The following is a 20,816-nucleotide window of genomic DNA, read 5'->3' on the forward strand; positions in this document are numbered from 1 at the left end:
CAGGTGGCAGGATCACCTCAGGGTTCAAAACAGAGGCCAGCATTTTTTCCTTCACTACAAATAAACTTAATATATAAATTTTAAAGCTCATTCTCATCATCCGAAGTGATACTACTGATACAGGTGTTTTGTGGGTTAGTTGGTTTTTTTGTTTGTTTTAAGCATATTTTTCGAGTCATAAGACTTTATTTGTATCTGTTCAGAAGGGGCAATATGTGCCGAAGCCTGTTTAATGCCTGAACTTTGAAGTCTAATATTTACAAATTCTTATGTTCCCCTAAAAAATACTGAATTGTCAGTGTGGAATCCCAACCTAATTTTCCCTAATTTAAGACATGATGCTGACAAGGTACCTGTCAAAAAAAAAGGAAGAAAAAAAGGTTTGAATCAGAAAGTAACCGGGCCACTACTTAATTTTGCTATTGCTAATAAAAATAATAATAATAAAAAAATTCAATCTTACTTGGTAAGTTTTGTGCTCTAAATATCCTAAGTAAAAATTTAATATATATGTAGATATACACCAGGAAGCCTAAAGAAACAGCAGAAATTAAAATTAATAAATGGTATTTCCCTAACGATTTCCACATCAGGATCTCAATACACATTTTCAAATTAGGATCTTGACAAGCATTAACTGATATACTTGTAAATAAAATGGGATTTACTTTTCTTAATTATGTATAAGGAAGAAATAGATTACTATTATAATTATTATTCTATTACAGCACGTTTCAAAAGAGATGAACCCACTTTTAAAGCTGTGCGATTTCACATTGGGTCCATCTTTTTGAAATAACCTGTATAATAATAAAATTTTATACTATATAAAATGTATACAACAATATATAATATAGAGAGAATATACAAGTATATATATTTATAATACAGAATATTTATTACATATTTACTTATAGTTTTATATATTTTATATTATTTATATTCTAATATGTAATATTTATAATTATCACCTATTATTATATTATAATTATTACATAATTATATTATGATAGAAAAGAAGACATTATGACATATTCTATATTATACACTGTGCATATAATAATTATATGATAAAATTATATAGTATTTTACATATCTTACGCACAATTATATATGTTATATATAATTATATAAAATATATTATATATTTTATATTAATTTTGATATTATTATGTCTACATAATTATATATTAATAATTATAAATAAATATTAAGTATTATTACTGGGAGCACACTTACAGTTGAGGTAATGGTAGTTTTTCTGAGAAAAAAGGCTTCAAGGAGGAAATATGTTGGAAAATGCTGACACTGAGGGTTCCATCACTTTTTCTTGCTTTACAGGTTTGTGGACAATAAACTGACACGTGAAATCTATCAACAGTTTCTGTGGGGACCAGCACTGTTCATCAGCCCTGTCCTGGAACAGGTGGAATATCAAAAACAGAAAAAAAATTGGGTAAAATTTAGACAATATTGGAAATCGATTAAAATATTAGAAGTGACTTGAGTTAAATGTTACTTTTTGGCTTTAATAGATTTAAACCAAAAATGTTTGATTCCAGGGTGCTGTAGTGCTGCAGTGGTGAACGCTTACCTGCCCAGCACTCGCTGGTATGATTATCACACAGTAAGTAATTTTTTAAAATATTATATTTATTTTTATTAAACCCTTCAGTGAAAATTCTAATTTATTTTCCAAGAATGGAGGGGAAGAAGACAAAAAATTTAAACGTTTTTTATGGCCTTGGGCTTCAAACATCGCTCTGATTATCAGGTGTTGTCAAATCAGTTTATATATGTAGAATTTCAGATTTTATCTTGAAAATATGTAGTTCTGCGTTAAAAAAGGATTTGCAGTAACAACTTCTTTAGGATGCATTTATATTTATTTTGTATTTATTTTCTACGTTATTCTGTATTTCTCATATATTTATTTATTGCTATATTACATATTAATATAATATAATATAATATAAATAATGTATAAGATATGAAATATATTTAGTCTGTATTTACAAACTTTAATTCAAAAAAATTTTAAGTGGGTAATTCAACAAAGAGACTATATTTTTAAAAATTATTTTTAATTTATTAATCAGAAATAGGATGAGTATGTTTGCTTTAGGGGGCAATTCAGAAATTTATCGGCTCCTTTGGGATATATCAACCTGCACATCCGAGGCGGCTACATCCTCAGTCAGCAAAGTCCTGCTAATACCAAATTTTATGGGTATTAATTATTAATTAGTATTTATTATTAATTTTTTCCTTTTTAAAAGGAGATATGTCTAGAATATAAATTATAGCACCTGAAAGCCATAAAATGTGATTTCCCAATGAAAATATTATTAGTTTTTAAAATTTTATTTTGTAGCCAAAAAAAGCCGCTGGCACTTGCTGTTGCATTGAATGACAGTTCAGTTGCAGAAGGGCAGCTTTATTGGGATGTGATTCTGTGAAGTCCTGGGCAGCAAACGAACTGGATTCAGGGATGCACGGTCCCAGGCCTTGGATTGCAGGGACATCAGGCATGTTCCTCTTCAGATGCCGGCCATGGCTGAAGAGAGATCGCCCTTGTGATCTTCTTTAATAGGATGTATGATGCATATGAGATGGAATACTCGGTTGGACAGTTTTAGTCACCTGTTCTGTCTTCCCCTCCTTGCAAATATGCCCCTCTCAATTATGGGACGTTATCGGAATTCTCAGTTGTTATAACAATAAATCTAAACATGAGCCTGGTCCTGCATTCCATTGGTCATCCTTATCAGTTTCAGAGCACAGTGTCTGAGAAACACGCAGCTAAATTCAGAAAAGTGAAGTTACTTAGAAGGTACTCAGAAAAATTTAGCTGAAAGTTAAGTTCACTAAAAGAGAACTGGTCTTGTTTTTATCAAAACCAGGACAGAAAGGTTCCTTGCCATACATACGTTATGTTTAAAGTCACGTGACAAAGTGTTTTATTAAAATAAAAAGATTTTATACTTTTGCATTTAAGAGAGAAGAATTGCTACACACATGCTAAAATGACATACATGTTCAAAACTTTTCAGTGCTTTCTTTTAAAGTTTAGTATTTTGGCAACAATAAGTTTTTCTGTATATACTTCAAAAGCTGGCTATTGTAATACTGATAGAAAATACTTCATGTAAACTAATGTCAGGTGCATGAAATACAATAGGTAATAGAACATACTGTTTGTATAAACATTTAAAGTATAAATTTCATTAGATAACATGCAAATACTGCAATATTTTAAATGGCACTTAAATACAGATACTGAGAATCTTTATAATTTTGCATCCAATATGAGATTCTGAAATATACAAAGCTATAAAAAGAACATATTTCTTCATTGAAGTCAGGTACTATTACAGAACTTGATTGTCATTTTACAAGCGTTGAGCCCAATGTCCTGCAAATCTTCACTAGTCCAAGTAAAGATATCCACTGAAATAGGCCCAGGCATAGTTAGTTTTCTTCATAACAAAACATGAAAGCATATTTACATGAGAATAAACTCTTAAATTGTTGGTAAAGTAATTCAGTAGCAGCAAGTTATTTCTTCCAAAAATGAGGCTTAAAATAGGTGCCTACTTTTCATTGTCACTGATATGCACCTGCATAATATAAAATTAACATTCTTCAATAAACTCAAAATACTATTTTATTGCTGAAAAAAACCCTATAAAATCCCTTATTGCAAAAATAAAAAAAAATCATGTCAGAACCTTCCAGACTATTTTTATGTTTCTAAGGTCAATGGAAAATAATGTAATTGTGCTGAAACAGTCATCTGACTAGTAATGAATAAAAGAATAATCTTTTCACATTATTCAAAATACTTCCTTCACTGAAAAAAATAGTAGTTCATGAAATCAAATTTTTCTGGTTCAGTGATATACAACTCTGAATGTCCTTCACAATACAAAACACCACAATTCTCATGCATATTTTTTAAGCAGTTATATATAATATATTAATCCTGACAAAGTGAACAAAAGGCTTATGATCAGGGAGTGCTGAACAGGCATCAGTTTAACAGAAGGAGATGAAATGCTAAATGAAACTTGTACTTGAGATGCAATCAGAGCTGACAGTGGTACATGTGATGCTAATGTTGGACTGTCTGAATTTATCAGTGACTCTATCTTTTCTGCTTCCTTATTGCAGGCTTCAATCTAAGAAAAAAAAAAAAAAAAGTTATTATTTCTCTTCCTGCCATGTAAAATGACAATGCAAAAATATTGTTAGATAGCAAAATTCAGGAAAGAAAATTCGAGTTATTGCTCTCAGCAAATAAGATTATTTTGGGGAGTATTTCTTAGAAAACATGTTGGAACTCTCATCCTAGATTTTGGTACCATCAAAATTACTGTGGAATCCCTGAGTAGTAGCAAATGGGAAGGAAGGAAGCTATGTATAATTTATCATGAGTGATGTTTCCATGTTGATACCCAAAAGCTCACAGTAAATTATAATTAAAGGAAGTAACTCCAAAACCGAGGACTTACTTTCTGATTGACCTTGAAGTCTGCAAGACTGGAAAAATCAGGGTATTCTACTTATTGTGCTTTTTCTTCCAAATCAGGGAAAAGTGATTTCTTTTATGGGAAGGGAAGAATGGAAGTAACAGGAAAACCTGAGAAAACACAGGTTTCCATTTCTCTACTGATGTGATGATAATTAAGAATTCATGTTAGCAAATCCATTTTTTCCACCTTCTACTGCAACCCATGAATCAGTTTAGCACTAGGTCTCTTTAACAGTTCTGGAAGCTGCCTCTAGTGAAATTTTAACTTGACAAATGTAATATCTGGATGCCCAAAGCTTTGAAAATTGAGAAACTTCTAGCTCAGCAACGGTTGTCACCAGTGAGATGAGCAGCCTCTCCCTGGTTTCAGGTGGCCTCTCTGATTTCAGAGAATCTTCCTCGCCCCAGGAGTCTGACAGCACCTGCTGCAGATAGAATGAGAGCCGACCACATTGGCAAGGCTCAAGACCTTGTTTCCTAAATGCTGGTAACATTTTGGGCTATTTCTGCTAAAGAAGGAGACGTAAGGTGAAGCTCTGTTGCACATAACAGGGTTGCTCTAGCAGCACAGGCAAGCAAAATACATTCAATATAGCTGCCTGAGAAACAAGTCCCCTACTAGATACTGCAGCTTGCAAATTTTATGGCAGTGATTCTGTCCCCTCACATTACACTACTACTGTAGTCTATCCCAGAAGCAATACTGAGCATTCAAGACTAGACTGTAGAAATAAAATGGAAATGGATAGCAGCCATCAACATAAAATAAACAACAAGGAAATGAACCTTCCTGAATTCTGTTTGTATTGTAAAAGATACGAGAGAGATTGTAGGCAGGTTTTCTCTCCCCTTCCTTTTCAAAGGTAAATCCTTCATTGTACATTAGCACACATCAACATGTTGGGTAACGGAATGAACCAGTCACAGCACCTAATCTCGCAGGGGACTTAATTATAAAGTGCTGTCAGCAGGGCCAGGCAAGAGTATTAGAAACAACTATAAAACGTCAACAAATTATGTTTCTTTTAATAGGAAAAAGCCTCACTGGTCTTGCACAGGTCAACGAGTAGAAAGTGAAAATGAAACAACAGCTCCAAGACAATAATAATGCAATACATAGACAGGGCCTTGTTTCTGTTGTTCTGAACTGCTCCTAAGAAAATACTGTAAGAACCTGGAGCTGTATTTGTTGAGTTTAGAGTTTAGTACCGTGAGCGTTAGTTTCCTGTTTGCTAGTATGAACTAGTTACAGCACAGCAAGTTGGGCAGCTTATTGGAATGTTATTTCCTCTTTAAGGTCATAATAGCATTTTGGGATCTCCCAGAACTTTTCACCATAAGGTGGAAAGGAATATCAAAACCAAGATGGTCTCAGAACAGTATAAACAGATGTTCTTCGGTATGAACTACTGCTTAGCACCAATACATGCACAATATATTAATATGATATCAATATGTATGATGTGCTTCAGCCTAATATCACATATACTTCAATCTACTTTTAACCATTACACTGGAGACAAAGGAGTACCATTTCATATGCAGGTATACATTTAATATATGATTAATATTAATTTAAGAGGTCATTCAGAAATTTATTTTCATCAGTATATATTTTCTGCTACTTTAGCCACAGGAAGTTGAGGGTTCTGCATCGATTAATTTTAACACAGAAATCATATTACTCTATCCTTGGCCTTCCTTTACCTTACCCCTCTTACTACCCATACTCAAAAGCCTCTTATCAGAAAAGCAGGATTTTCAAGACAGATTTTAACATCCATAATACTAGCTATTCAGATTTGAGTCACTAGAGAAATTGCCATGTATTCAGTACACTGAAAAATGCACAATTTAAAAACTGCTATATTGAAGATAGTAAAGTGTATTCATATAAAAATGAAGTAAATCCATGCTTTCATGCTGGGTAAACAACATAATAACATAGTCTACCTGCAACGGTTTGGGGTTCTGATCCACAGGAATTATGAGAATCACAATTTCAGATTCTATGCTTAAGTATCCAAACACATCACACTGTGGCACTGAGACATGCAGGCGGATTTTTTCAAGTATGTCAAGCACTGTTATAGGCTTTTTATTTGTTACCTGGAAGAAAACAAAGAACTTCGTTGGTGATGTGATGTTATGCGAAATTACAGTTTTCCTCTTTAGTTTTAATAACGTTATATTACACCAGAAAATTTGTTTCAGCCATTAAACTACTCGGTTTTAAACTCTAGCAAAAAAATCCCAAACCCACCACAACCACTAAAAAGTGAAAGGAAGAAGGTGAAGAATGCGTTACTTCTTAAATTAACCATAGTTCTGATACGTGGTGTTTCCCACCTTCATGGTTAAGTGTGTGTACGTATCATGTACCACAAAATCATGTAAATGGTTATCTGCTACAGTGGCTTGTACTCTCGTGCTGGAAAACAAGCGGTAGAGCAGCCCTACCAGCTGGCACTCCATTAGCATCACAGTATGTCTTCCAAGAGCCACCGGAAATGAAGAGCTATGGCTTTGTGAAGACAAATATATGTCTGTATATATGCAAACATGAGACATTTCAAGATCACTACATAAGTACCAGGTAAATATATTTTCATTTTAAAATTCTTATTTCTGTTCTGCTGTCTGTATCTGGCAAACAGTAATCTGATTGTTGATGCTCTATTTAATGATTGTCACGCCTTGAAGGTTTTTCACCTTTTTTTCTAGGTCAGTTCTGGTTGGGTTGAACAGTATAGACACCAAAACACTTTGCTTGTGACTTCTGGTCATTCTGTTGTGTTCCGTTTTCTGGCTTTAGCTGCAAGAGATCCATCCTTGTTATTCCACTGTAGCTTTGTTGGTTTTAAGAACACTGATACAGGACCTTAACAAATGGAAATCTTGGAAATTGAAGTAGACTACATGAATTAAATTTGCAGTGTGTCACACACTTCTTTTACCAAACCTTGTATGGGCTTTCCTTGTCATAGCCCCACTAAAATGCAGTCTGACATGCTGAATGATTAGCAAACCCTGTTCAAACAGTTTTAAAACAGAATCATATGGATACTTTCAGGATGACTGATAGTGTCAAACTTGGATTTTGATGTTTAGATTAAAAATCCAGTAGATTAGAAATCTAGTAGATTAGATTAGAATCTTAGCAGATGTCTACCACTTCTTGGTCTGTGTAGCCACTGACTTTTGTTTCCTGCTATCTTTACAAAAAAGGCCAGAGTGGTGGGAGGAGGAAAAAAAAAATCAGAACTCTTCAGTATTTAAAGTGGTTTTTTCTCTTCAGAATGACCTGTCTGAACTAAAGTAAGCATACTTTACTACTCCTTGCCCTCTGGGTTGGTTAAAGCATATGCTAGCACTTTCAGCAATGATTCCATCTACCTAACCATCTCCAGTACAGTGTATATATATATATACATACACTGTCAAAAGCAACAGCTGCACATACATCCTATAGTTTTATTGATGGAATCAGATGAGATCAATGGTATTAACATTAATTTAATGTAGATGACAGAAGTATCAAAACTACTCAAATACACAGTTGGGCATCTTCTGTTGTATTATCAAGATATATTAACTGGCCTCTGACTCACACTGGAGTGACAAAAGCACAAAGCTTCTAACTCTCTATGCTCAGGTTGGTGTCACACAATGCACAGTCTCCAGGTGGCTGTGAGCAGTTAGAGATCATCTCTGGGGGCTTATTGGATGACCCCTGATTGAAGTTTCCAAAGCAGAAAACTTCTGTCAAACTTCTGTAACTTCTAGTATGTGCTAAGAGAATGCTGATTTGAATGTTTGAGAGATCACATATTTTAAATGTAAAGAGACATATAAATTTATATATATGAGTTCTGAAAATTTGAACATTGTGTACTGTGGCTTTAGGTGAGCAAGAAAAGAAAAACTCAGCAAGACTGTGATAACAAATGGAAAAAAAAAGAGAGGTGGAAAAAAGAAGAAAGCAAGCAACTACTAAATACCCTAATACAGGTTTTAGGGTGCTTAGTAGGTAAGAGGAATTATCACCAAGTACTTAATAACTACTTGAGTAAGTCCAATAAATTTCTTTAACTAGAAAGCCTTCTCCTAACTAAAACTAAAAATTCTTCTTCACAGCCACAACATGCCAGGATGCAGTCATGACCTAATGACACCGTTACTCAGCAAAATTTGTCAACGTGCAAACACACACACAGATCTCTGGAAGAAAATTGGTAGAACATCAATCAGCAGCACATCCTTGAGATGAAGACCAACCACACACTGGGCTGCAACAGCAAGAACAGAGCCAGCAAAAGTCATTGTCCAGTGGCATTCAGCTTGTGGAATTTCTACTCCTGGAAGTTTTAAAAACTCAGCTGTCCAAGCTGATCTAACCAGAACCAACCTTGCTTTGAGCAGGGAGTTGGACTAGATGCCTCCAGGGGTCCTGTTAAAGCTAACTTTTTCTGTGTTTTTACAATCATAGCTGATTCTCTCTACTTCTAAACATATAAACAGGTTAATGTGGTTTTACACTGTTTAGGGGAATCACAGAATGTTAGAGATTGGAAGGGACCTTGAGAGACCATCTAGTCCAATCCCCCCTGCCAGAGCAGGAACACCTAGATCAAATTATATTTCTATTTGATATTTTAAAAAATAAAAATTATGTGTAGATGCAAACAAGAACTGTTTTGTTTCACTAGGCATGATCGCTGTATTACTGTATTTTGTTGTGATGTCATGCCAAAAATCAAGCATTCTGCTCTATTCCATATACTGAAGCATAAAAGCAGGGGTCAGTGAAGTGCAATCCTTTCATACACCACATGGGGAGTTTGGGCCTAGTTAGTTGTGTTCAGTGATAGACCATCAACATCAGAAGATCCATCTTACACCAAGTTTTTCAAAGAGCAGCAATGAGGAATGCTGGTATCTAACTTACAGAGATGTTGAATTAACACCCAACATTTCAGCTGATGAGCAATGAAATCTATGACAACTATCTAGATAACCCAAAGAGTGTTATCCAGCCCAATTTAAACATCAGACAATGTCCGAATTAAGTTACCTACATTAGGAAATAGTGAGCTAGCAGAATAATCTTAACCAAAAGTAACAAATATGTACTGTATTACTAGCATGAGATAGAGGCAGTTCCCATACAATTTGTCTTTTACTATTACAAGTCAGTTAAACTGCAAATCTGAAGGTGATTGTGCCTACTTTAATTCTGTTTTGCTTTCAATTTCTATACCTGCTATTAAGAAATGGAGGAAAGTATAAACAGGATAAAGGAAAAAATCTAATCACACACTATCTACTGAAAAATAATTGGTTTTATAATGTATTAACTTTTCAGGAGAGAGTATACAGTAACTTGGATTTTCCATGTACCATTTAACATAAGGCATGATTAAACTATTTACCCTTGCAAAAGCATCCAGTTTGTCTTTGTCATACAGGATTCTCAGCATTCCAGCACATAGTGGGCAGCAGGCTCCTATGTGAATAAAAAAGTCTCAGACACAAAAGCATATAGTCTTTTCACTTTTTCAAGTAAGCAGAAGTCAAAAGTTGAATGTAAACAGAGAAAGAAAATAGAAAAACTACCAAGGCAAAGTAAATCTTTCAATTTGATGGCAGAATGCAAAGCAGTCACCTTTAAGTACACATTTACTACTATCAACATGAAGCAACAAGATGGATTTTCATATGTTTCAAGATGATACATTATTGTAAGCTAAAAACTACAGGCATTTTGTGTACAGCAAGCCAAGTTCTGTACAGATGCATGCATATACAACCACAGAAATGATGCCATTTCAAGAGCTGAAATAGCTAGGACATGACAGAAGCAATTATGCACACTGCAAACATCGATTTATGCAGCCATACCATGTTGGAGCTTAAAATCTTTATATAGTATGGAGGGAAAAAGGACTTGTCTGACGGATTCATGTTTAACACAAAAGCATGCCATATTTCTACTGTTTTTCCTCACTATCTCAAAATGCAAAAAGATAATATTTCAACTTTTTACCTATGATCGTATATTTAATACACTCCCCAAATTACTATATATAATTAATATTCACTGAGTGACTTTTACAATATTAAATGTAATACCAAAGCATAAAGACCCCTTTTCAAAACAGTGAATGAGAAAAATGCGTAAAACCATTTCTTTTTAAAAACTGAGCTTTCCTTACTCTGTGTATTACCTGTGGTTAGTTACTGACTGTTTCATAAATGAAGTATTTGTGAAAACAATAACAAACCAGTTCAGAACAGTAAAACTGCAAAACTATTCCTACTGTCTTCCTCTTTCACAGTACTGTAAATACATATGGTATCTTACTCTATTTTCTAATTAAATACAATCTTCGCTCTTCTGGGAACCCTACTTTGACAATAGTTTAAAATTCCAGTGTGGTATCTGTGCTGCCACTTCCAAAAACTTAACCATCTGATTCCCAGTGACATTCTACCCTAGCCACCACAGACCTCAGTCCTTTCTCCTAAACCAGGCCTATGGGCATAGCTGCAAGTTTCTAAAGACTGACTTAAGACTCCTGAAGCCAAGGCCTTTCTGCTTCAGAATTGCTTGGCTGAGTCCTGATACTGGCTTATTCTAGCCCTAAGAAATATCTCTATTTCATCCCTTCTCTTAGATGTTTCAAAGATATTATGAAATACAATATTTTAAAGCATAAGTTTTGTTCCAAATAGATACCTATTTATACACGTGGCCTGAAGACTCCCCTATCTGTAGTCAACTCTAACAAAGAATTAACATACCTGGTGCAATAACAGGTTTGCAGCCTGTAGCAGAACGCTGGGGACATTTAACAAAGGCACACTCTGTATGAAAGCCATAGTCCGAGAGAACACCGACAGCCTGGCAGGGGCCGTAATAGTCGACAGCCACGCGGTCAGAATAGGCGGCACAGACACTGCTGTAGGTTTCCCCGTTATGTCCACAGACAGGTTCCAATGATTTGCAAAATGGCTGAAACACACAGAAATGTTTAGAAGATTAATTTATCCCTCCTGCAGACAAAATGTCAGAGTAGTTTTAATATTAAGAAAATCAAAGTTAATGGGAATTTGCTGATAATATTGTCAAACATTCAAAAAAGTAGGAAATCTAGAGTAAATAACTTGCTGGTTTAAGAATAGGTAATAAATACAAAGAATAAATACTTAAAGAAAGTGACAGAAAAATGTCAGTTGGAATCTGGGAAACATGCAATAAGACATGTTTTGGGAAACAAATTTAGTTCTTTGCTAATGCTTAAATAAAATGACCATGTCATTCAAATTAACTTATTAATTAACTTATTAAATTTTTTAAATGTAAGATTACTGTAATTTCATTATGTCATAAATATTACTTTAGTAATCAAATGTATTTATTAGTAAATTATTTACCGTTCATTTATTAATACTTTGACGGCTTATTAATAATTTATTTATTAATTCACCTCAGTGTATTTTTATGTTCTTAAAATTTAGTGCGTGTGTGCATGTTGAGTCACCACCCCCGGAAGTATTTAAAAGATGTGCAGATGTGGCACTTAGGGACATGGTTTAGTGGTGCAATTGGCAGTGTTAGGTTTACAGTTGGACCTGACCTTAATGTTCTTCTCCAACCTAGATGGTTCTATGACTTTATTTATTTCTAACACATTATTTGAGAAGATAAATGTATACATTTATTTCAAAATAATAAGATCCGTTACTAGATACCTCTCTGATAAAAATATATTTATTGTTGAGACATCTATAAAATATTCATTGTGTCAACTTTCTCTCAGAAAAAAGCATACCTACCGTATCATTTGATTCAAACCCATGTGTAAATCAAATAAAACTGCAATACAGTTTCTTCCTATTCTGCCTGCACATGTATATTGCTGACTCTTTCAGACAAGGGATCACTAATACTTTTGTCCAAAGTATGGTGAAATGACATAATTCATTCCATAATTTTTTGCTAAGGTCTAAATATTTTATTTAACTAATATTTCAAGTAAGTCACTATAGCTACATGCTCACTGTATATCCTCTAAAAGAGAAAGACAATGACAGTTTCTATGTTACACACCTAAGCTAACAACAAAACTGACAGAGGACAAGTATATGTGAGTATACCAAATAGTTCCATACCTTGCAATCATCTTTCTTATAAAAAGAAGAGTGAAAACTTAAAGCTACCAGTGTCAAAGCCTTTGTGAACATGGATACAACTAGACATATAACTGCTGGAGAAAAATAAAACAGCCATGCAATACTCCTCTGATCCTTACTGTTCAAGGGCTGAACATTCTCCGAGTATCTCATGAAATATCTGATGTGCAATGAGAAGAATTATCTGTACTTAACGAAGCTGCTGAAAAAGGGCAAGAAAAAGACAGTATAAAGACAGAAAGGCAGAAACTGGAAGTGGGTTAAAAGAGCAACAGCATTTATAATATAGTACAGAAAAACCCTGATAAAACGTCCTGTATGTCTAAGAATATTCATCAGTTGAGACCAAGAGAAAGTCTCAAATCAATCTTCATCATTTGCAGAAAAGCTGAAGATGAAGAGCCTATCAATGGTAAAGCCAGAAACTTTGAAAAGAGTAGCTTCTGACTTTTCTCGTAAAGTGACAGAAACAGCTTGTCTCCCAACGACACAGGGAGGAGTGGGATGGAAGAACTAAACCTAATCCTAATCTTTTTTAGGGATCAATATGAAGATTTATCCAATCCAGACTCCCTGAAGAAAATTTTACAGACTGACTGGTCTCTAACAAAACTGAGGTGTAAATAGATTCTGAACAATGAACTTGGTAAAACTTGGCACAATCACACAAAACTTTATACGACCACAACCAGGCATTAATTTTTATTTAAAACAAGTTCAAACTGGTGAAAAAGAGCATTTAACTAACCAAGAAACCACACTAATTACTGCAAACATGCCTCAGTGCAAGCTTTAATAGTGAAAAATATAAGAAGACTTAATATAAATATCATAGTATCATCACCAAGAAAGTATAAGTAAAGCTTTTGATTGATTTTGAGACAACTGTTAACTAAAGCAGAGAAATACTTGACAAAATCATAAGTATAATTTTGTGAGAGTACTTTTTATCCTAGTGAAAATTACATTTTTAAAGGATTACTTCCAATGAAAACATTTTGTAAGCTATAAAAAACAGAATATTGCAAAGTTGAACATTAAAGAACAAAGAAGATTCGACACTTATTGTAAGAACTTCCTACCTGGCATGCTCCTCGATATGCTAAACTTTTCCCTTTTTGGTACAAAGTACACAAGTTACTGTATTCCACATTGTCTGTGTCACAAACGGGATCCCGAGTCTGGTCACAATTTAACTGCCTTGGCACACATTCATGCTGGCTACATTCGAATTTTCCAAAACTAGTCAAGCAAACTTGTTTCTTTGGTATGCACCTGCAGAAAGTAATGAAAATTTCATATCATGTCATAGGACTTTTTTTATGTCTCAAAATTTTCAGGGAAAATATTTTCAATGAAATCTAACTATGGTTCAGCAGAGCTGCAGGAAATACATGAAAAAAAACATTCTGAATAGCACATTTCAGGTCTCATCACAAACCTGAAACTGATTCATACCACGTTCAGTCAATGTATGTGAATATAACTACACTTTCTACTAAAACAAATCTTTTACCAAGTATTTTTCAATGGATTTTTCAAAAAAGGCTTGGATAAACTTCTTACCTACTCCCAAGCTTCATTTTGTAAATGCATTTAAGGAAAACAAAAACATGAAAACAGTGAATTACAAGAGAAAAATATTACATTGCAGAAGTCTAGCCTCACCCTTCCTTGAGAAGGTAGTGACAACAAGACTTACAGGATTATATGGTGTCAACTGCAAGTATCTAATGGGATTCTAGCTTTGTAGGTTTGGTATATCCCATCCAGTCTTAGGGATTACTGCAAACAAGTAGAAAAATCTAGCATTGAAAGAATTTCCTTTTTTGGCATGTCATCCCTCTTAAGCCTTCGCAGATAAGAGCAGCGGTACACAGCAGAATTTTTTTTGCCTTTATATTAAATATGTACCTTCCATGGTGTTACCTGCAAAACGTTTGCTAAATGCCCTGCAAGACATCCCTCTGCTAGAGAAATGCCAGCCCATAGAGTTTGATGAACAGACTGATGAAAGGTCAAATGGCTTTTTTAACAATCTCCTCCTTCTACAGATGACAACAAAGTTGCCACCGGATTATGTACAATTCTTATTCTCTCTCAGCGCCGCTGTCCTATGCATTACACATTTTCATTTTATATTAGGGAAGACTCAGAAATTCTGAGATTTAAACATTTTACAAGTGTACTATAAGATCTTAAACAGATTCTAAGCACTTCAGAGATCTTTTAAAATGGGCATGTTTAGTTTATGCTACATTATCAGGCCTGTACTGGAACTGAGGACATAGAGCTGAGGCTCTAAGCATAATGGTTATTCTGTAAAACTGAAAAATCTCTCTATACGTTCCAAATTAAAAATATAGAAGGCAAAAAGTGTATAGCCACAATGCAGCTTTGAAATTCCAGTTTTCAATGCCATAATAGCTATTACAGCTACAAAATTACAATTTTTTCATTGCAGTTTTCTGCATCAAGTTTAAAGTACAGAAAATGAAAAAAAAAATTGTTATAATAAGTTTTCATGAAAGCCTAGTATTACACAACTTCTTATGGTGGCTTTCTTTCAAATACAAATTCAAAGGAGGTTGCAGTATTGCACAAAACTGAGAAAATTGAAGACAGAGCCCAATATTACGAGCCACAGACTTTGATTTCTGTACGAAAGGTCAGATTTTCTTTTCCCCTGGCACTACTATGCAGCATATTTTTGTTTTAATATGTTTGTCTGTACAGATTTTGTTTTTCCTGACATTGAAAAACAGAGATTGTACAGACATGGTTTTCAAAAGATATCAATTAAGATAAACTCAAGTCTTCCAGAGGGATCAGTATTTTCCTATTTTAGACATAAAAAAGCACATATTATTCAATGAATAAGCAGGAGTGAATACAAGTCTTGGATCCAGGTGTTTTGGTGTTTTTTTTTTTTTTTTTTTTTTAACTACTAGAAGAAGGTATGAAAAAAAGTAGTAAAAAGACACTTTTTGCCATTTCAATATAATTTGATTCTCCCATTTTTGAAAGTATACATCAGTTGTCTTTTACTGCTAAAACTGAGTTCTGCATGAACTTAAAAAAACACTATGTAAACAGAATGAAGAACTGGCAGTTATTACAGTCCATTACTAACTATGGTAAATAAAATATAGTTACTTCGAACAGTTATATTTATTAAAGTACCCCAAAAGTAGAATGTTATTACGATATACAACACATTCAAAGAAAAACTATATCTGCTTCATGAATATATGATGCTAAAGAAAAGCTTAAAAACATATTCTACTTTTACCTCTGATTTTTCTTACAAAGGTTAGGGTTACAAGGATCCTTGGAAATGCATGATCCAAATTCAAATTGATTGTCCTGGAGCCCAACACAACGAGCTATGCATGCGCTTGGATATGTGCGTCCATTTTGACCACATACTGGTACAAACTGATCTACACAGTTACATGGCAAACCTGTAAAAGCAACACACAAAACAGGGATTTGGTGCACACTTATTTTACATGACGGAAGATACACAAGTAATCACTAAGATATTTTTGCCTTCCAGCAAATGCAAAGATGTGCCATATCTTCAGCAACTTCCTCCCTCCTTGTAATTTAGCAATGCCAGAGCATGTATGCACTTATAAATAGTAGGAAGAAAAATCTGTGTCCTGCCTTTTTGCTAATTCTACTCAGCTGTCTACATTTTTTCCCTAAACCCCTTATCTCTTGGGCATTACCCTGTCTCTACCTATTTTTACATATTACATACATTTTACATATTACATACATGAGGTTTTATTTTTCAGTACTAATTTTTTTAAAAGGTCTTTTTCCTGAAGTGCAGGTTGGACATGGGAAAAATAGTTAAAAGGACATATTAATAACAAATTATCAGGTATTTTCCACTAATACTGTAGAGAGAATTTAGAAGCTAATCCTCATTCTAAGAATATTAAGCTTACAGTTTCCATAGTTTGGAAAGTTACCTGTAAACTTCTGACGTTCATCTTCTGAACTATGCTCAGTTAGACACTGACGTGTAGAACATATCAAGTTTCCAGCAAAACATGAACAGACATTACAATCGATATTAAAGGACGTTCCATGACCTTAAAATAAAAGAAATTAAGTAAATGCATGAAATTAATGTAAATATACCAGAAGACTATATACTCTTATGTATGACACAGATATTATATTTTCAATATTGTTTCTCTGATTTCCATTATTCAGTGTCTTTTCCCATTGAAAGTGTTGTATTTTGTTAGATTTCAAGTTTTGCTTTATTCACTTGAAGTCTGTTCACGTGTTTTTGATTAACTAGTTAAACAAGTAAACAAGCACTTTATCCTTTCAAAGCCTGTATAAGTTACTTTTTGGTTTTTTTTTTTATGAACAATTTAAAGCTGCAAAAGGAAATACACTCAGAAAACACAAGAAGTGGTAGCACAGTACATAGTACTTCTATAAATTCTGGCTAGCAAGCACCATATTTTTAAAGCTAAAGCTTTTGTAAGATACATTATTCTCCACTATTCTACATTATTAGACTACTAGACCTTCAGCCATAGTCTCATACACAATGGAAAACTCCTCTCTGGTGCTCATTTCTTTCCTTTGTGTGTACTTTTTGTTGGGACATAAAAAGTGCCAGTGCTTCATTCCAGTCTTTATTGTTTTGTCACATCCATTATAGTCCTAATTTCAGCCTCAACAAGCAGTACAACTTACAACGTAGCTTTATCCAAAGCCAGGAACAAGAAATCTTGTAGCAAAGCTGAGCAGAAACCCAGACCTAGATTCAGCACAAGACACCCACAAATACAGATGTCTGTGTTTATCCACTAGTGTTCAGAAAGGAGCCTGTAATAATGCAATGGATACCAGCACAGCTGCTTTTTGAGGATGGAGCAATCTGCCTAATTTTTGCATTTTATAAGTCAATAACATTTTCACTCCCGAACTGAAGAATCAAATTGCAAACTTTGTGAATGTTTCTTCAATTTAACAGTTACAGCTTGGTTTCATAAACAGCATGTATGACTGCCCGTCAGTGTGTTGTATATTTTCTGTAAAAACAGTTCATGTTGGTGACAGCCAATCTATCCATAACCAGGGTCGGTTATTAAATCTCTTTTCAAAGGGTTGATATTAAGGATTAGAAATTTTTAAAAATATTACAGGGCTACAAGGAAAATCCTCAGCATCTGAGTAATTCAGAAGAAATACAAGACAAATGATGGTAGAACAAGAGGTGATAGAAGAGAAATCATCTGTAGCACAAAAAGTTCTGCTTAACCCAAGGAAGGAGGAATTTGTCAGGAGGGAAGAAGAAAAGTTTCCAAGAATTGAAGGTAATGCCCAACACACAATCTCTTAGGTGATTCTTCAAAGTAAAGAGTAACTGACTTGAAAACTTTGCAAGGTTAGCACTGTCAAAGAATGCACACAGCACACTGTCCTCTTCATCAGTAGTCATGTCATAATTGGAGTCAATTCACAACACAAAAATCCCCAGCATCAGGTAAAGCATTCAGGGCTGTTTGGTTTATAGACTATGGTTTTAAAAACCACAGTTCAGATTTTATGACTTAAACCCTGGCTTTTTGCAACTGACATATAGATTAAGTATAGTAGCTACAAAAAGTTAATATGGTTACTGTAAATTTTTTATGGTTTTGATACATCATCTAACAAATTTGGAAATTAGTAATTTTTACATTTTATTTTATAATACCAAGAGTTTTGCTCAGCACACACACAGTGAGTAATTATGGCAAAAGAGATGAAGCTGTCTGCTTTTGGTTTTGTGGGGTTTTAATGTTTGTTTGTGGTTTGTTGTTTTTAAATGTACAGCACTTACTGAATACAGAATACCTACCAATTACACATACTGTTGTTATAGTTACCACAAGTGACAGCTGTACTCTGTGCAAAAATAAAACACAAATAAAACTTCAGATATATTTCTGATTACTTTCTTCAGTAATCTGAAAAAGTGCAAGTTTCTTTGGACAGGCAACGTGTTAGAGAACCTGCCTCAGAAGCAGCTCTTGGACAGATGAATGCTAAAGTCTCTGCAAGATCAGAAACATTTACCAAAAATCTCCAAATGAAAACAAGTGTGAAAAACCTGCTAATATAAGCAAACTTATTTATAAGTTCTTGCTTTAAACTTTCCTACTGTTTGGACACCAATGCAATTGGTTAAAATATATACACTTATAAAAAAGGTTCTGTGAATAACAAAGATGGCTAAACTTAATTTTGTACAACACAAACGGAGTAAAAGTATAAAACTATGCATCCATGGACGCATACCTAAATATGATACATTGGGGGAAGTGATAAGAGGAACAAAAATCTTTTAGAAACCCTTCGGCATAATGTAGCATGACTAAACCTAATGTAGCAATAGTAGGCATAATGTAACAGAAACCTAACAGAGACACAACGGCTCTATAGAGACTGGACATGAAGCCAAGTGGGATGTCCTTGGCTTACAAGCTGGTAAAGTGGAATGTTCCACTAAATGAAGAAAGAGCTACATGACTTTTGCTGAGTAGCAGCACAAAATGACAATATGTGTGCTCAAGAAATTAGGTCAAGAAGCCGAAACCGGGGGAGGGGGCACAAGGCTGCAAAGACCTCCAGGGACCACTAGAGACACCTGATGAAGACTCTTGAATACTAAAGATGGACTTCTGGCAAAGGGTGGGGCAATGTAAATAATTTATGTTTAATGCATTAACTAAGCATTAGAAACAAATGAATATGCAATAGGTGTAGTGACAGGGCTCATTCTGGGGGGATGGGGTTGTCACCAGTCTGGCTAGAAGGTGAAGTCAGAAACAAAAGAGACAAAAGGAATCCTATAAGAAGGTACCAGCCAATGAGCAATACCCGACACACGCGTGCAGAACGCATGGACAGTGCATGCAGCCAATGACGTTGCTGTAGAGTGCGTGCTGTAACCAATCATATTATTGCAAGGCGCGTGGACAGGGCAGCTTTTGGTATAAAGCTAGCTCGGTCGGACAATAAAGTTGAACTCTGTGAACATCATATTGGTGTGTCAGGTTCTGTCTCTCACATGGAAAGCAACATTTTGGTGACCACGACATGATACTTCGTATCGAAGACAATTGCCGGAACTGAAGACACGAGAGGGCCGCCGGGCCGGTGAAGGTAAGCCAGGCGCTCGAAGAAAAGCGGAAAGTAGGCCTACGGGGAATCAGCCAGCATGGGAAACACGGCATCACAGAAGAAAAAGCAAGAGTGAAAAATATTCTGCAGCTGGCTGAACGAACAGGAAGATACTTGGAGAGAGACAGGGTGAAACACCTCCTGCGTTTTGAAAAACGGAAGCGGTGTGTTTGAGCTTCGGACGAGTTTTTTTCTCCCGATACATGGGAGGAGATAGGGACTGAACTATGGGAGGCTGTCACAAGGGCGCGAGGCTTGCAACCTCGCTGGACCGTGCCGGGAGATCAGGCTCTTGATGGAGGAAGTCTCAGGGGAGCCGGAAGTTAGTGCCGTTCACCAGAGCCGCCCGCTGCGAGCTGCCCCTCCTCTGAGAACTCTGAAAAGTCAATGCCAGTGGTATGCCCCGTATCAGACTTGGAGTTTTGGGGAGGCAGCAAGTCGCTTATACCGTCTGCGCCCTTTGAGCCATTTCCTGCCTCTGACATGAATGGCAGCAACCAGCAAGTTTCAATAAGCCAGGACAAGTTAATCCAGCTGACGTGCCTCTGCCGGAGGACTCGATGGAGTACTGCGACGGACAACAAAATCACCCTGATTTCCAGGAGGAGAGACACATGCAGAGCGTGAAGGACTTGCTCAGACGGCAGGAGATACAGATGCAGGAAGTGTTAAAAGCAATGAAGCGGCTAGATGGTGGTACAAGTAAAACTTCATGGTTAATTGCATAAAAAAGGTGTCAGATGCAATTAAGGACAGGTTGGAGGCAACTGGCAGGGAATGTGAAAAACGGGCAAAACAGGAACGGGAGGGGTGGAATTGGACCTCACTCCTGAGGAGCTCCGAATAAAAAAGGAACGAATACAAAAACGAGCAAAGCAATGTG

At 35.2% G+C, this 20,816-nt stretch overlaps 1 protein-coding gene across 9 annotated transcripts in view; it reads right to left on the reverse strand.

Annotated features, from left to right (window-relative positions):
* Positions 1-287: 287 nt before the first annotated feature.
* Positions 288-20,816, reverse strand: part of RECK (reversion inducing cysteine rich protein with kazal motifs) — a 70,192-nt gene continuing 49,663 nt past the window's right edge. For 5 of the 9 annotated variants that reach the window (XM_065052197.1, XM_065052198.1, XM_065052200.1 and 2 more), the window contains 7 exons: positions 16,714-16,836; positions 16,023-16,194; positions 13,813-14,005; positions 11,339-11,549; positions 9,967-10,040; positions 6,488-6,643; positions 2,932-4,181 (listed from right to left, as the gene is read on the reverse strand). In XM_065052197.1, the coding sequence (XP_064908269.1) occupies positions 3,966-4,181; positions 6,488-6,643; positions 9,967-10,040; positions 11,339-11,549; positions 13,813-14,005; positions 16,023-16,194; positions 16,714-16,836 (1,145 nt within the window). In that variant the 3' untranslated portion in view covers positions 2,932-3,965. Of the gene's footprint in view, positions 354-463; positions 533-1,198; positions 1,418-2,931; positions 4,182-6,487; positions 6,644-7,246; positions 7,350-9,966; positions 10,041-11,338; positions 11,550-13,812; positions 14,006-16,022; positions 16,195-16,713; positions 16,837-20,816 lie in introns of those variants that run through there. The other 4 variants (XR_010470223.1, XR_010470224.1, XM_065052199.1 and 1 more) reach the window with 4 other exon arrangements.

Source organism: Columba livia, chromosome 2, assembly GCF_036013475.1.
Source record: "Columba livia isolate bColLiv1 breed racing homer chromosome 2, bColLiv1.pat.W.v2, whole genome shotgun sequence".
Lineage (NCBI taxonomy): Eukaryota > Metazoa > Chordata > Aves > Columbiformes > Columbidae > Columba > Columba livia.